At 42.6% G+C, this 16,283-nt stretch overlaps 2 protein-coding genes across 2 annotated transcripts; one reads left to right on the forward strand and one right to left on the reverse strand.

The window, feature by feature from the left end:
* The first annotated feature begins 370 nt into the window (after window positions 1–370).
* Window positions 371–13,676, forward strand: RBSN (rabenosyn, RAB effector). Its single transcript, XM_064433207.1, is given in 13 exon segments — window positions 371–400; window positions 402–479; window positions 761–989; window positions 1,648–1,791; window positions 3,565–3,665; window positions 4,296–4,341; window positions 4,436–4,597; window positions 5,470–5,711; window positions 6,532–6,602; window positions 8,218–8,304; window positions 8,730–8,832; window positions 9,272–9,346; window positions 10,231–13,676. Coding segments are annotated over 13 exon segments (2,451 nt in total). The 3' UTR covers window positions 11,314–13,676.
* Window positions 12,999–15,727, reverse strand: MRPS25 (mitochondrial ribosomal protein S25). The gene is made up of 4 exons (XM_064433220.1): window positions 15,562–15,727; window positions 15,337–15,443; window positions 14,935–15,022; window positions 12,999–14,711 (listed from the first exon to the last, which is right to left on the reverse strand). Exons 1-4 carry the CDS (start codon window positions 15,693–15,695, stop codon window positions 14,525–14,527), a joined length of 516 nt encoding a protein of 171 aa, XP_064289290.1. The 5' UTR covers window positions 15,696–15,727; the 3' UTR covers window positions 12,999–14,524.
* Window positions 15,728–16,283: the final 556 nt, after the last annotated feature.

A 16,283-nucleotide genomic window follows, 5' to 3' on the forward strand; every position in this document is an offset into this window, starting at 1 on the left:
AACAAAAGCTGGCCTCAGACAGGGAGCACTGAAAATGCCCTGCCGTTGATTTATACAGCTCTTCGTCAGGAGGCACCTGCTGGATTCCTGCGCTAAGTACGTCACCGGCTGCTCTGGTTAGGAGCGGGCCCGGCCTCAGAAGAGACACAGACACCGACACCGGCACCGGCACCGACACCGGCACCGGCACCGGCACCGACACCGGCACCGGCACCGGCACCGGCACCGACACCGGCACCGACACCGGCACCGGCCCCGGCCCCGGCCCGGCCCTCCGCTTCCGCTCCCGCCCGCCATCGACAGCTCTGCGCTCCGCAGCCTCCCCGCGGTGCCGGACGAGCCCTCCTGTCCCCGCCCTTTCCTCTCATCGATGGCTCAGCGCTCGCCCCGCCCTCAGCCGCGCTCCGTCGCTGCCGGCAGCCGGGACAGGCCGCAGCCGCCCTGCTTTGGAGACGGTCACCGGCCGCCCGGGCGCTGAGGTAAGGCGGACCCTGCCCCGGGCTCTTCCCGGGCCGTCCCTGGGCTCTCGCTGGGCCACGGACCCTCAGGCGGGCGGAGCAGCCCTCAGCGGCCTCTCCCCGGCGGGCGGTGCGCCCCGAGCCCCGCCCATCTCCCTGCGCGGCCTCTCTCCTGTCCCGGGCGGGGCTGCGCGGGGGCGCGGGGGGACCGGGCGGGGAGCGGGCGGGGAACGCGGAGGGGCTCGCGTCCAGCCCGGGCCCCTGCGCCGCCGGTCGCACGGCCCTGCCCTGGTTCGTTTCAGGCGGTGTCTCGGGACGATGCGGCCCCCGCATCCAGGCAGCCGGTGAGGGCAGCACGCGCGGCCGCGATGGCGTCGGGCTGCCCGGCGGCCTTCGGGGACCCGACCGAAGTGCGCGAGGGCTTCCTGTGCCCGCTGTGCCTGAAGGATCTCCAGGCGTTCCGGCAGCTCCAGGCGCACTACGAGGAGCAGCACTCGGGCGAAGACCGGGACGTCAGGGCGCAGCTCCGAAGTAAGGGCGGCCGCGGTAAACGCGTTCGGTTTGGCCGTGGGAAATCCCTGCTTGTGCTTCGAGTGCTCCCAAATGTCTGACAATAATAAAACATTAATTGAAGTGACTTATAGGCGAGGTATGCAGTTACATTCTTCTGTAAAACTCCTTGGGCCAAGCATAGTATTTACCTTCTCCCGATACTTTCCATAAATTGATTCTAAAGTAGGAGCTAGTATTTGAAAAAGTCTTTATGTGTACAGGCACACTGAAATTGGTAGCCTGTGCAATAAGATAAGGATGTGTTGAACGTCCTTGAATCTGAAGAAAATAATAGAGAAATATGAGAATTAAGATAAAACTATATGATGCCCCATGCAGGGAGACAGGTCCCATAGTTTAAGACATGTTGCTGTTTTACAGTGAAGTCCAACAATGGAATGGTTTCATCTACTGTCTTGTCCTTAGGACCTCATGCTACTTTATGAGAGACAGCAGAGAGCATTTTGTGTTATCTGTGCCGCTTGAACTGCATTTTTGTTCTAAGAATATTTTGAGGATAAATTTATCCACCAAAAAGATTTCTGCTAAAAGAAGAGGAATATTCTATACTGGCTTCACATGACAAATATTGGGTGATTACCTGATATGTTAGATAACTTGGGTTTATTTTTTTCAGATCTAGTCCAGAAGGCCAAAAGAGCAAAGAAGAAATTGCTGAAACAAGAAGATGATGACAGAACTGATTCTGGATCTCAGGAACGATATGAGTCATTCAGCTATGGTGGAGTAGATCCATACATGTGGGAGCCCCAGGAAGTAGGTAGGAGAGCTAGAAAGCAATACACAGTGGGGATAAGTTTTGATCTGAATTAGGAAAGTGCTACAGTATTGCTGAAGTGGCTTGGAATTGTGTCTGTGCTGCACTGGATTCGCTAGCAGGGGGTTATGGTTTGCACAGACTGAGCAGCCTATCTGCATTGTGTGGAATGTGGGGAAAACAACAATTAATGGGGAGAAGAAAAGACGTATAGAATTAGTACCTAAACTACCCTTCAGGTAGCTGTTAGTCATGTCATTGTTGCTGTCCTGCTGAGATCTGCTTAATCTGTGTTTACCTCTGTGCAACTAGCTTCATCTTGTGACTTTACAAAACAGATAATCCACTAATTAAAAGCTAAGTTATAAGTATATAAAATCTCTTAGCTTTTGGGCTACACTTGAAGTAGTTTGTTAGTTTGCATGTTTGACAAAAAGATTACCCACCTATTTAAACTTTCAGCTTTTTCCTTTGAGGTAGCAATCACCTCTTATTAAAAGGGGGCTTACTTTAAAAAGACCAAGCTAGAAAAATCAACTAACAAACAAACTCCACTCCTCTGAATATAAATCTACATTTGTAGAATTTCAGTGATAAGCTGACTGAGCCTGTAATTATAAATACTGCTGCTGGCAATTGCCTGTACCATAACTGAAATACTGTGGTTATTTTTGGAGAAGGAAGCAGCACCATCTTTTGTGGATCCTGGGAAAGCTTCCACTGTGGTGCTGACAGACTAGGACTGAGTCCTTTGGTTCTGTGTTCTGTATATTTCTTTACTTTTGACTTTGTAACTATTTGAGCAGCAATCATAGTGTAAATATTAGCTAAGAATAAATTTGGGGAGAAGGTTTATGAACATTAGCGGAGTAAAAACTGCCTTTTGGCATGTGATTTGATGGATCAGTGAAAGGGATTGTGTCTCCAAAGCAGTGGTTTAAATCAGTTACCCAGAGGGACTCTTCCACTACTGTGAATGCATCTTTGGAGATTTTTGGTTACTTCATCAGCATGAGGAAATGAGATTCTCAGATTTACATAGGTTGCATCAAAAAGCAATATCTGATTTTGAGTTCTACCACCTAGAAGAAAGATTTTGTTGTTGTTGTTGTTTTTGATTGGTTTGGGGTCTTTAGTTTTTTGTCTGTAACTTTGATTTTTAATACCTCACCCACCTTACTTGGAAAAGGAGTAATATTAAACCAGCGTTATCAACTATGAATTGTACATGTCTTAGAGATGCTGTATAGTTCTTTTAAATACTTGGTGATCAGATTTCTGCAATTTAAACTGTCATCAAGGATTTGGTTCAAGCCCCTAAAAGTGTAGAGAGATCATCAGAAATCTGAAACAAAATTCTGCTGCATAGACGTCCAGTAATCCTTGGGCTTGCCTCTTCCCTTTGCCTAACATGTAGCCAGGAAACTAAAGGGAGTTGGTTTTGAGAGCACTATTAGTAGGTAACAGCTTACCAAATGTAACTGACAGATGAAGATGGAGAAAAAAAATTGTTGCAGATTTTCTCTTTAACATAGTGCTGCTTGTTTTCTGTAGTAGAAGTAAAACACTGTTTATTGCTAGCCTGAATATTAGTCTTTAACCAGCATGTTTTATTTACAGCAACACTGTGAAAATGTAGGATTCCAATGTGTCTTAAAAATCAAATTTGAACATGAGAAATAAATGGTGAAAGGAAGAGACATCTGTCTTTCAAGTGGCATTTAAATCCATGTAGAGTACTTGGGTGACCAGGACAATTTTCTGTTATCCCTGCAGGTGCTGTGAGAAGCCATCTTTCTGAATTCAAGAAACACCGAGCAGCCAGGATTGATCACTATGTAGTTGAAGTCAATAAGTTAATAATCAGGTTAGAAAAGGTAAATTTGGTGCTTTTTAATATTCCAGCCTTCTAAATGTTTCCTAGATTAAAAAAAAAAAAAAAGATATTTGCATATGAAGTGTGTCCACTTATCTAGGAATACACTTTGTAAAAAATACTAAACTGTGACTCTCTATAGACATTACCTTGACAACTGTCATGATTTGACTCTGTGCCATAGGTATGATTTCTGGTTCTATGCACTATTTTCAAGCTGAAGATGGTACTTCCACATGCTTCAAGAGCCATCTGTTCTCCTGATTTATTTTTCCATGTTATACTTTACTAAATTGCTCCCCAATATTTTTGTCATGATTCTTCCAGCCTCGTGTTCTTCAAAATCTGCCAATGGTACACCTGCATTTTGGCTTCGATGCAGTAATGTTGGCTGTAATAAGGATTATGTCCAAAATGTGCTGATTTGTACAGGTTTGATAAGTCATTGTTTAGCATTGGTATGAACATGGAATTAGAAAACAAACAGAAAGTTGCATAAGTCTGGTGTAAAACCAGCTGAAACCACTCTCTTAAAAATATCAGGTTTCTTTTTCTTGTTGGGCTGAGTTGTGTTGGGTTTTTTCCTTGCAAAAGTATAATTCTCTTGAATATATTGTTTATCTTCAACCAGCTTACATCATTTGACAGAGCAAACACTGAGTCAGCTAAAATAAGAGGTTAGTGTGAGCCTACCTGAGACTATTTGCCCCTATAGTTAAACCAGCTGAGGAATCAATTGAACACTTATGTGGTGTGTATTCTTGCTCACAGCTATAGAGAAGTCTGTTGTGCCTTGGGTCAGTGATCAGGACGTTCCATTTTGCCCAGACTGTGGCAGTAAGTTCAGTATCCGAAACCGACGTCACCACTGCCGCCTTTGTGGGTCCATTATGTGCAAGAAGTGCATGGAATTTGTCAGTCTTCCTTTGGCAAGTATGTACTGCAGAGTTAATTCTTCATTTTCTTAGCTCACTTAGGGTGCATCCTGGCTTTCTGCCATTAGAAAAAAATATGCTGGTAATAGTCTGGCTCTGCAGAAAAATTCCATTCAGTTTCATGCAGACACTTGTCTGTGAAGCAGAATACAAGGAATTATTTCTCCATTCTTTTTCTCTGTTCCTTCTTCAGATTTGGAAGTGTTGCATAACGCTGAAAAATTTACTAGCAGTAATAGTCATAATAGTAAATAAATACTAAGTAGTAAAAAAGTAGTAAGTCCTGGTAAATACAGGTATTCTACTGAGTACTATAATTATGGGGCTATTAACTTTAGGAACTGCCAAGGTTCCTGACATTTGAAAATCTTGTGGATATTTCGAGTTTTGCCTGTTTTGTCCAAATGTTAGAACTTGAGACAACAACTTAGGGAAATTCATGTGTAGGTCTTTAAGAACGACTTTAAACTTTTATTTTTCTCACCTGGTGCACTGGATAGGAGACTGTGTGTTCTGTGGAGATAAATGACATTAACTGTGCCATTCAGAGTGTGAAAGCACAATGCCTGGAAGCCATTATCATACCTGTTTTACACATTGTTTTGACTGTGCAGGCTCAAACCTGAGAATGCTTCTAGGCATAAGCAATGTAGGTGATGCTCAGTAGTCTGCTCTTTGCAGTGAAGACCCAAATTCTGACTTGCAGTGGTGGTTGTTGTGCAATCCTTGCATGTCTTTCAGCAGACTCTTTCAGCCTGTTTTTTTAGTACCACCTGAATGTAAATTTTCTGTTAAAGGGCAATTTGTTTGTGTTGGTAAAATCTGTTGGCTTCTCCAGTTACTGTAAAATTACCTGTGTATAACTTTCAGGCAAACTCACTAGTGCCAGCAAAGAAGCCTTGGGTTCTCATACAAGCCCGAACTCCTCACCCAGCAGTGTCCATGGCTCCCGCCGTGGCAGCATGAGCAGCATAAGCAGTGTGAGCTCTGTTCTGGATGAGAAGGATGATGAACGAATCCGTTGTTGTCAGCACTGCAAAGACACCCTGTTGAAAAGAGAGCAACAGATTGATGAGAAAGAATACACACCAGAGATTGTGAAACTCTATGAGGTAAGTCGAGCTCTGTGCTACAGCGTACATGTCTGCAGTGGTCACTACTTGACTTTCAGCTTGTTACCTTATGTCTAAACTCTGTGACTTAATACTGACTTATGTTAGAAGAGACCATTGGGCGTTTATGCCATGTAGCAAAGACATACCTGAAATGTTGGAATCAGTTGCAATATAGTATTTACAGCCCATGTTAACTTCATGCATATTTTTAAAATACATCTTCATTCTCATCATCTGGAACTAGTAGTTCAGACATGCCTCTCTTAAAATTGTGAACTTGTTTAAACCAGTGAGTGATATGCTGTGCATTTGAGTGGTGGACTGCACTGGAACCATAGCACTCAATGTCACCACTGTTGCCATCAGTCTTTACACTGATGACAAATGCTTTTTTTGCACCATCTCTATCAACATTACATTCAAATGCTTCACAGCAGGTACTGATGATCACCAGATATCTTTTCAGTAGAGTCCACAAACTCCCCTGGTTTGTGTTAGTGGAAGTTTTTGTTGGTGCTCTTGTTGGTGAAGACATGTAAGGCTAGAAGTTGTCCAATTCAGCCATTCAAACAGCTTCAAGATTCAAAGTTGACCTTGTAGTGGTACAGTAAGTCTTTGTCTGTTCCTGACAATGCCATATGTGTTCTGGAGATAACTGGAGAGTCTTTTCATCCTGAACAGTTAAAGTGCTTTTCATCATGGTTAACTTCAAATCTGCACCAGCAACATAAAAAGATTCAACATGTCAGCATGTTCTTGCATTAGTGTTTTAATGTCAGTTCTTTTTTTATACATTTTGTTTTAATATTACAACAAGAAACTCAGACTCTGCATGGAGAAGGTTGACCAGAAGGCACCAGAATACATAAAGATGGCAGAATCACTAAAGTAAGTCCCATTGCTGGCTGTGTAACGAATATGTGTATTTGTCCTCTAGGTGTGAGAAGTACTAAGGCTGCAAGATTGTGTAAATTTAAAGAAAAATCAGTGCTTCATTATCTGTTGTCTTCTAGATGCTTTTCAAACAAAGTGTACTGAATTAATTATTAATGGTAACATACAGAGGAGTTCGATTTGTTAATTTTTTAAAGCCACTTCCCAGTGAGGTATTACTATCATACTTCGACACATCATCTTTCCAAAAAAAGGAAGTACAAGGGTACAGTTCTTGTGTAAATGAGACTCTTCAAAACAGCTGCAGTAAGCTGTTGCTGTCAACTGGGATGCTCTGGCTTCCAAGGAGTGCCGGCAGAAGCAGATGATTAGAACGCTTCTGTTCTGTGTGAAGCACCTTTACTTGGCAGTTGTTCTGAGTGTAGCTGGGTACCCTGTGCTGCAGTGGATAAGCAACAATCTCGTATTTCAGTTTTGTGTATAATTTATTGCGGTAGTATTCTCTCACTGGGGCAATTTAAGTCTCTCCAACTCTCTCTGCAGGAGGTTGCCAGATATACTTTTGGTTCGTATAGTAAGAGAAATACACACATTGGTGTTTGACTTTTCCTTTTGAAAAGCTAAAGTTAATAAATATTGCTATACCTGTCCTTTAGATCTATTGGTTGTAGAAAAATTAATAACGAAAGTGCTTTGTAAAAACACTCCTTGCAATAGGAAGAAGTACAGAAAGTGAAAAGCCTGCTAAGATGTTACTGCTTTTTCTCACGAATTTATGAAAGATTGGGTTATGTGGCTTGGTAGCTGGAGAAAAGTAAAAGCACAGATGTCCTGGATAATGGAAGTAAATGTCAGAAAATAACAGGCTTGTTATGGATGAAATTAAAGATTTCTTACTAGTAGTGTGTCCTGGAAATTGGAATCCTATGGACAGTGAAGTTGCTTTTGAGAAAGTGATTCTTATAATTTATATTTGAGATACAAAAGGACAGGGAAGCTAAAAACTTGTGAAGAGTTTTCTCCACTAAGTCCTAATTTATTTTATCAATAAAGAGGAGACTCTAGTAAAGTGCCTGTAATGATTGTGTCCCCATGTGGGCAGTCATTTACTGGCATTTCAAATACTACACCCTGTTCAGCATAGTATTTTGCTTTAATGGTGTAGTTAGTTGCTCAGAGATTTTTCCCACCAAGTTGTCTCAAAAGAAATCCCCACAAAATAGAGACATTTGCTAAGCATATATATATCTATTTTAGATATTGCCTATAGAATGGCATTTTTGTGTTAGAATACAGTTTCTCCTAGAGTAGAAAGTAATAATATATAAGTAACAATAATGATATATATATATGTATATGATTAAATAATTGTATTAAATCATAATTGTTATCTTCTGTGAAGTGTTCATGTTCACAAAATTATTGTAATTTTCCACTTCTGTCACAAGAAAAGTTTTTTTAAACATGAGCTTGAAATAAAATCATTCAGCCCTTTAGTGTTAGCAGTTCTTACCATTGTTGAATCTTGGTCATCTTGGAATAACTAGTAGTGTTGTACATGTTGTTAACTGGATGCATGGCTTACAGTAAATTTCTGTTTATTCTTTAGTGCTGGAGAGTCAGCCTACAACCTTGATCATGCTAATGACTTGAGGGTGGAGATTCAAAAAATGTATGAGTTTATAGATTCATTAAGGTAAAAGATTCTCTCTCCCTTTTCCCCCTAGCATGTATGTATCTCTGTTATGACTTAACTGATTATATGGATGATCAATTTGTCTGCTCAGTTGTAAAGAGCATTTGAAAAGGTAGATGCTGTTCCTGTACACTAACAATTTCTACTTTCCTCTCCAGCCTTAAAATTCATGCATTCCTCTGCAGTAGGCATAAGTAAGCATAGAGGAAACAAGTAGCAGCACCATTGAGGGGAAAGGAATTGTTTGTTTGGGGTTTCTTTGTTTTTCTAAGGCTGAGTGGAAAGTGTTGCAAATTTTAATATCCAAAACTGTTTATCTAAAGGAACATCAGAAGTCTTTAATCCAGTATTGTCTCTCCACTTCTGTGGCATTTTCCCTGATTTTGGTTTTGAACTGATGAGGCTGTATGTTTTCTTTGATTCAGTAAGAAGATTTTGAGTCTGGGCTTGCACGAAGATCCTCAACCTCATCCTAAAATACTACAACTTCAGCGAATGATAAGATATTCAGCTACACTTTTTGTTCAGGTAAGTAGAGCATATGCTGCGAGATGAATGTTCATTTTAGATAGTGTTCTCTTCTTTTCCAGGCCTCCCTGTGGTTTGAAACTATTTTGACAGGGGCCTTAGTTCTATACGTTTTCTGCATTTTTTTGTAGTTCCCCTAATGACTTATGATAGCTTTAAACAAGATGTCTTGAACACAGATCTTTCATTCATAGCAGCATTGGGTCTGGGGAACCCAAGAGGTGTGTGAGCCTTGGCTCTTCCTCTTGCTGAGGTATGAGCCCATCCAGCAGTGCAGTTGTGGCAGCAGAGGTGCATGGAGACCTGCAGCAGGGACTGCATGTAGAAGCATTTTAAATATGTTTGTGGGGTTTCTGCTGGTAGCATCTCTCTTCTCAAGGACTTGAAAAATGAGCTGAATACCTGCAAGCAATATTGTAAATATTTCAATTTTTGCCAGGAAAAATTGCTTGGCCTAATGTCGCTGCCAACTAAGGATCAGTATGAAGAACTGAAGAAGAGAAGACTGCATATGGTAAGACAGGTTGGGATCTGTTACATCTTGCATCAGGCTTTCTCATAGATATAAGTCTGGGAGCTGCGTGGGCATGTGCGTAGCTGCCTTCAATACTGGATTTCAGTTTGTTATTTTTTCGTCCATGTCGTCCCACCCCCTTTTCCAGGGATTTGCCTAACTGCTGCTTTGTTCTGCCCAGAAGAGAAGTAGGTGGGCACAAAGCTGGACACTTCTAGAAAGCAGCAGGAAGTTGGGTGCACGGACTGTTTCTGCTGCAGTGCATGCAGAGCAAGCCCTGAAGTGAGTGTGTTAGTTTACACTGACTTCGAAATTGTGTTCAGGAATTCACTCACATAAGTAGAATTTGGAAACTTCTTTTGTTGGTGGGAAAGGACATACTAGAATAAGGATGCCCCTGCAGGGAGAGAGGCTTTTTTTTCCTTTAGGAGGGAGGATATCTTTAATTATAAACTAAAGCCAACTTCATCTTGAGGTATAAGTTGAGAAATAAGAATAATCCCACTCCAAAAGCCAGTGATATTAGTGACCTTAAACATTGATGTGTTCTATGTGATACGATTGATGTCCAAATCAATCTAGATCACTCTTTGCACAGCTGCATTAGGCATTTTTTTTCCTCTATAAAGAGAATTATTGCTCCTACTTTCCCTCAAGTTTGCAGATGCAGATGTCATCAATTTTTCATCAGTATCATCACAAACTCAAGGGAGAAAAGGAATGGTATGAAAGTAAGAATCTTCTGCAAAGTAACCAAAATGGCAGCTGATCCCTTTAAGCATCAGCCAACAATGTCTTAAGATCAGCTAACTTGTACTTATGGATACTTAGAATGAAAATTTTCAAGCTTGTGGTGTTTTCTTACTACATATTTTTCGGTTTAGGTCACTCTTGAAACACAGGGAAGACAAGAGGAAAAGCAGGAGTTTATCTCCATATCTGCATCTGCAGTTAATGGTGATGAAACTCATGTAAAAAAAGGAACAGTCAAAAAATCTGAAGGCTGGTTACCCACATCTAGCATTTCGAGAGAGTGCGAGAGAGCAGACCCACTTCTTCAGCAGATTGACAATATCACATCCTTTATTAAGCAAGCAAAGGCAGCTAATAGGATAGATGAGGTCCATACATTGCAAGAGAACCTGATGCAGCTTCAGGATGAATATGATCAACAACAAACTCTGAAAGCTATTGAGCTTTCTAAAAAACAGGCAGAAGAGGAGGAGATACAGAGGGAGGAACTTCAGGTCCTTCGTGAAAAAGAGTGGGAAAGAGAACACCATAAATTCACATCTCAGCATTCAAGGACGCGCTCCTTAGACTTCAGAGAAGTCAAACAGCATTTGGATGTTACTTGGATCAAAGGGGACACGAGTTTTGAAACTCCTGCTGTTGAGCAGCTGCCAGCAAAAGAGCACTCGACCTTCACACTCAAACCCCAGAATGTCCCACAGCGTGACAAAGACTGCAGTCAGCCAGCCTGTCTAAACCCCTTTGAGGATGAAGCAGATATCCCTCAAGTAGAAGAAGATCCTGCTAATCCATTTGCCAAAGACACCTCTCCAGTGGTTTCTTTCTCTAACACACCTCAGCAAAGGGATAAAAAAGAATATAATCCATTTGAAAGTGAGGAGGAGGATGAACAAAGTAATGGAGCACCTGGCAGTACTTCAAACCCCTTTGAAGAGGATGAAAATACATTTGAAAAGCCTGGGGGCAGTTGGAATTCAGGGAATCCATTTGAAGAGGGATCCTCTATGAATCCCTTTGAAGTGGAGGATGGCAGTGATATCTCTGGAGAGGACGCTATAGAGGAAGAGCTGCTTCTCCAACAGATAGATAATATTAAAGCTTACATATTTGATGCCAAACATAGTGGACGACTGGATGAGGTGGAGGTACTGACAGAGAACTTAAAGGAACTGAAACACACATTAGCAAAGCAGAAGGAGAAATCTAACTGCTGAAGCAGCAATAGGGCAGTGTAATAATTCAGTCTGCTGTTGAATGTGGGAAGGTAAAGCAGATACTTACAGACAGGAGTACAGCTCACAAGAGGGAATTGGGAGAATCCTGACTTTAAAGCACTTTCATTTATATTACCACTACTACACAGTCTTGAAGAAAGAATTACTGAGGAATGCTGCTGGTCTCAAAAGCTTAGAGTAAGAAATTTTAAAATAACTTCTTACAGCACTTTTTAATTCTAACTGGTCTTACTGAATGCTTATTTTGGTCCAGGGGTTAAGTGCTAATAGGGAACTATGATGTGGAAGTGGTTGGAATGTTGGTTTGCCCTCTTTCCTGCTTTCTGCTGTAGTGTTGGTCTTTCAAGTGTGGCTTTGAATAAAGAGAGATGAAAACTTTTCCAAAACTTCTTCATCCTCTCCTGACCCAGGGTAGTTGAACAGCTAATGGTGTTCTGGCAATGTGCTGTTAAAGAGCTGCTGTGATTCTCTGGGGTGCTGAATGTACAGGCTCGCAGATCAAGTTTATGCAATGCTAATAAATACATAAAAGGGATCTTAAGACTGAGAAAAACTTTCTAACTGATCTTAGTATGAGTAACTTTTTAGTGTCTGTATAAAGATTCCGAAGTAAAATTTGGATGCTTCATCACTTCTGGTTTCCCATTTGCTCTGAGCGCAAACAATTGTGTCATAGCATCATGCTGGCTTCAGACCTGCTCATGAGGAAGCAAGCATTTGCTCATTTCCAGGGAAAGGAGCATCAGGCCAACTTCTATCTGCAATATAAAAGGTGAAGCTCCAATTGCTAATTACATTATGGGATCTACACATTCCGTTAAATCCTCTGGGTGACAGAATGATCATGTTTGTTGTATTTGTGAGACTGGAATATTTTGTAGCACCCAAGCAACAGAAAAAATTGTTTATAATGGAAAGCTGAGATGCTACTGGAATTTTGTGAAAGCTGGAAGACAGTTTAGCTGCAATAGTGCCAAATGGCAATTCTCTCTCATGTTAGATTCCCCTCAGTTTTTATGAGAATCAGGCATACCTGTTTTAAATAAGGAACTTCAGATTGAAGACCTCTTGTGATCTTGTGGCCTAGGGGACGACCAGGTGACAGCCAGTACCTGTGATGCAGGAGGCCTACAGCTGGGCAAATGCAGGGTTCTTGAGAAAGATGAAATCTAACTGCATTGATTTTTATCTTTGAGAGGCACAGATCCATCAGCAGGAATCACTGTTTGCAGGAGTGGTGGTGGTGAGTTAATCTTAAAAGGTTTTTTTTTAAACTGAAATAGAGGAAAATCAGGCAGATCACACTGTATAGCACTAACAACAGTGGGCTTACTCAGAAGTGTGAAGTTCTGTGGAATGGGACTTATCTTTCAGTTATGTCTCTGATATTGGCATAGCTGTAAACCCAACGCTGCTTAAGATTTTAGAGACAAATAACTCTGTTACCTAAAGAGCAGGAACTCAGGTTCCTAGCTGTAAGTGGAGGTAGTGACTTGTGGAACTGTTGTTTAAAAAGACCAAGCCACCTATATCCTCACTTAATACCACTAGCAAAGGGTTGAAGTAACTCAGACCAGCCAGTCAAGGATACCTGATGGTCTGCCTGGTGTAGCCTAATTCTGGGTTTCAAAGGTGTGCAGAAAAGGGTAGTTAAGACCGTGAAGTTCTTATACTGATGTTTTATTAGAGCTGATTTAATCTCCAAGTGTTATTTTGCACCAAGCAGAAGAAAGAACACAGGATTCTGAAAGGTCTTGACAGAACATAGGTGCTTGGCACCAGATTCATGAAGGCAGCAAAATTTGTTGATAGCTAAACAGAATCCCTGGAATTATTTAAGAGACAGTATAAGGTTGTTATTTAGGACATACTTGGTTGCTAGTCAGGAGGATTGCACTCTAACCTAATGCTTTTTTAAGTATCAACATGAAAAAATGTTTCAGTGGCTTCAGCTTTCACATTAAAAAGTGGTTTTTTCCTTGTTGCAACTATCCTGCCTTGTTTATATTTTCTGGCTAATACACTAATAACTGAAGTATTCTTATTGTATATGTAATACATTATTTTTACAAGCAGATAACAGACTAGGATACCTCATGATCTTTGTCAGTGTTAACTGTGATAGACTAGACAGCTAATACTAAAATTGTCTCTAATACGAAGACCTTTGTTGGTATAGGTACTGCTGTAAGGCTTGCAAGGCACAAGGGAATGAAGATGTCTTAAGCATAAAGCTCAATAACTAATTAGCATAATTAGCATGGACTTTTGTTACAACTGCATGCACTACTCCATATGAAAACTTTGTAAAAGAGATTAAATAAAACAACATGTTTATTTTGTGTTGTGTTTGTCCTTGACAGTTTGTACAGGGTGCTTGCATCAGTGTGAAATTTTGTATTCAATTGTGAATTCAGAAGTGCTGCAGTACAGTTCTACAGTGACTTGATAAACCTGACATAAAGGTCTGTACAGTAGAGTACAATGTATCACATTTATACATATTACAGGGATGGTGTCATTGTTTGGTGAGGCAGAAACTGTGATGATTTAGGAGGGGGTTTTTTTAGAATTGTAAAACTTACCTTTCATATACTATTCTTCTTTCCTGCTGATGTTCCTGACTTGATCAGTGCTTCTCAGAGCTGCTGTACCAACTGCAAAAGTTGTATCTTGCTGGAAATGAGACTCTGAACTGTTTCTAATTGGTAACTACATAAATTAGGAAAATTCAATTGAGACTGGAGTTCTATTATAATTTGGCTGTTGTCAGTTGGTACAATACGGACTTTTGCACCACTTCCTACAAATTACAGAATTCTGCTCTACTTCTAAGATTGAACTTTTTAGTCTAGCCTCTGTCCCAAAGAAAACATGATCTTGGTTTTGCCATAATTTGTTACCTGCAGGCATGAATAAGAAATAAGACAATATTAATTTTGTTTTCCAGTGTTGACTTGCAATACTTTGTAGAACCACAGCTTTTTTTGTGCCAGTTTTAACTTTTATTTATTTTTCACTTTATTCTAGTTGCAGATGTAAGAAGGCTTATGAGGCAGAGTTGTCGGTATTGAATGAACTTGCTTGTTCCTGTTCCCAGAAACTGTTGGCTCTTCTCTCACTGAAGCACTTTCATTGTCCAGCCCTGAGGAAAAACAGCTGCATGACTTGAGATGTTGAAATATCAGGCTCACGCCTCAGTTTTCACAGCAGCTTTGTATTTTCCTCTCATCTCTTTGGGCAATGGTACAAAAGCAGGGCAGGGCACTTGGCCTTCAATCTCACACATGCATTCTCGCAGATGATACTTCTTGGGCCCGAAGGTTGCTGGATGTGATAGTTTTTTCCTTTCTCTTTCTTCTTTGTCAAGCATTTCTCTAGAAAAGAGATCTATTTGTTACTATCAGAAATCTGACTTGCAATACTTCCTCTCCCTTCCCTGGACCCAGGTTATCAGAAAGATGGGTTTACAGTTCCTACCTTATGGACTTTACCTTGCTTGTGTCACTTTTATCCAGGAAATGTGGTATTTCCTTCTGTATTCCACAAAAGTTTGTAATATGTGTGGTAGATGATGTCTGCTTACTGTGTGCTACTTACTTGCTTTTCCCCAGGATTTTTTTGACATGCTCTGTTATCTCTTTGTTTGTTTTATCTTCCACATCAACCAAAACTTGTTCTCCACTGTCTGTAAAGAAAAATTCATAATAGTGTATCAAAGGATACCACTTTCTCCTGCATGCTGTTTAGAGAGGCTTTAAACGCACAGAAATGAAGGATCTACCTCCCTTCGGCGGTAAATGTGTAATGCAATATTTTTAGTAGAAAAGCAAAATCTCTATGAGGATGAGTCTAGGGGCGCTGCTAACGGCTAAAGCTCTTTTCCGATCAAGCAGCTTCTTTCCCCGCAGCAGCCAGGCAGGGCCGAGCGAGCGCGACACGAAGGGGCGGTAACGACGCTGCCGGTGCGGCCCAGCGGGCCCCGCGGCGGGCGGGACTCACCCAGGTAGAACCGGAGGAAGGGCGAGGGAGTCATGTTCCTGAACAGCATGATCTGCACCCAGGGGTTCTTGTACTGGATCTGGGGGATGTTGAAAAACACGAACTTTCTGGAAAGAAAGAAAAGCACACGAGGGCTGGCCCGTTGTCGGTGCGGAGGGCGCGTCCCGCGCAAGCCCTGGTGTGTTTGCAGGGGCAGCCCGCGCTCCCGCCGCGCCCTGCACTCACCTTGCGCCTTCGCTCAGCTCTCCCGCCGTGTTGTAGTTCACGGTCATCACCTTCACCGAGCTCTTGAACACGATGTCGCCCTGGTTGAGGTACTGCAGGGTCCGGCGCACCGGGAAGCGGCCCTTCATCGGCATCGCGGCGGCGGCCGGAAGGGCGGGCAGCGCTCCCGCGCGCCCCCTGGCGGAGGCTCCGCCGATCCCGTTCGCGGCAGTGCCCGCGGAGGGCGCGCGCTGTGCCCGGGCCCGGCCGCGCGGGGGCCGTGAGGGGACGTAAGGGGGCCGTGAGCGCCCGTGAGGGGGCCGGGAGGGGCCCGTGAGGGGGCTGGGAGGGGCCCGTGAGGGGGCCGGGAGGGGCCCGTAAGGGGCCGGGAGGGGCCCGTGAGGGGGCTGGGAGGGGCCCGTAAGGGGCCGTGAGCGCCCTTGAGGGGCCCGTGAGGAGCCGTGAGCGCCCTTGAGGGGCCCGTGAGGAGCCGTGGGCGCCCGTGAGGGGGCTGTGAGGGCCCGTGAGGGGCCCCGCGCACAGCGGCGACAGCTTTGGGGCCACCCAAAGCTTATCTGTTCACGATGAATTAAAAACTTAGGAAAAGCTCTGTCTCCTCCTAGAGAAGCTTCTTGGAGTCAGTAAGTTAATGGAATTTCTTTTCTATACCAGACCCCGTTAAATCTCTCCTAAGATAATCACTGTGGTGAGGGCAAAATGATGTTTCTCCCTAAAAGATAGTA

This window comes from Passer domesticus, chromosome 9, assembly GCF_036417665.1.
Source record: "Passer domesticus isolate bPasDom1 chromosome 9, bPasDom1.hap1, whole genome shotgun sequence".
NCBI lineage: Eukaryota > Metazoa > Chordata > Aves > Passeriformes > Passeridae > Passer > Passer domesticus.

Excerpts from the sequence above, each read along its gene's own strand:
- MRPS25 (XM_064433220.1), bottom strand. The coding sequence starts at position 15,695 with ATGCCGATGAAGGGCCGCTTCCCGGTGCGCCGGACCCTGCAGTACCTC. Across the intron at positions 15,444-15,561 it reads GAGCTGAGCGAAGGCGCAAG|AAAGTTCGTGTTTTTCAACA; the intron begins GTGAGTGCAGGG and ends CTTTCTTTCCAG. Across the intron at positions 14,712-14,934 it reads AAAATCCTGGGGAAAAGCAA|AGAAATGCTTGACAAAGAAG; the intron begins GTAAGTAGCACA and ends TCTCTTTTCTAG.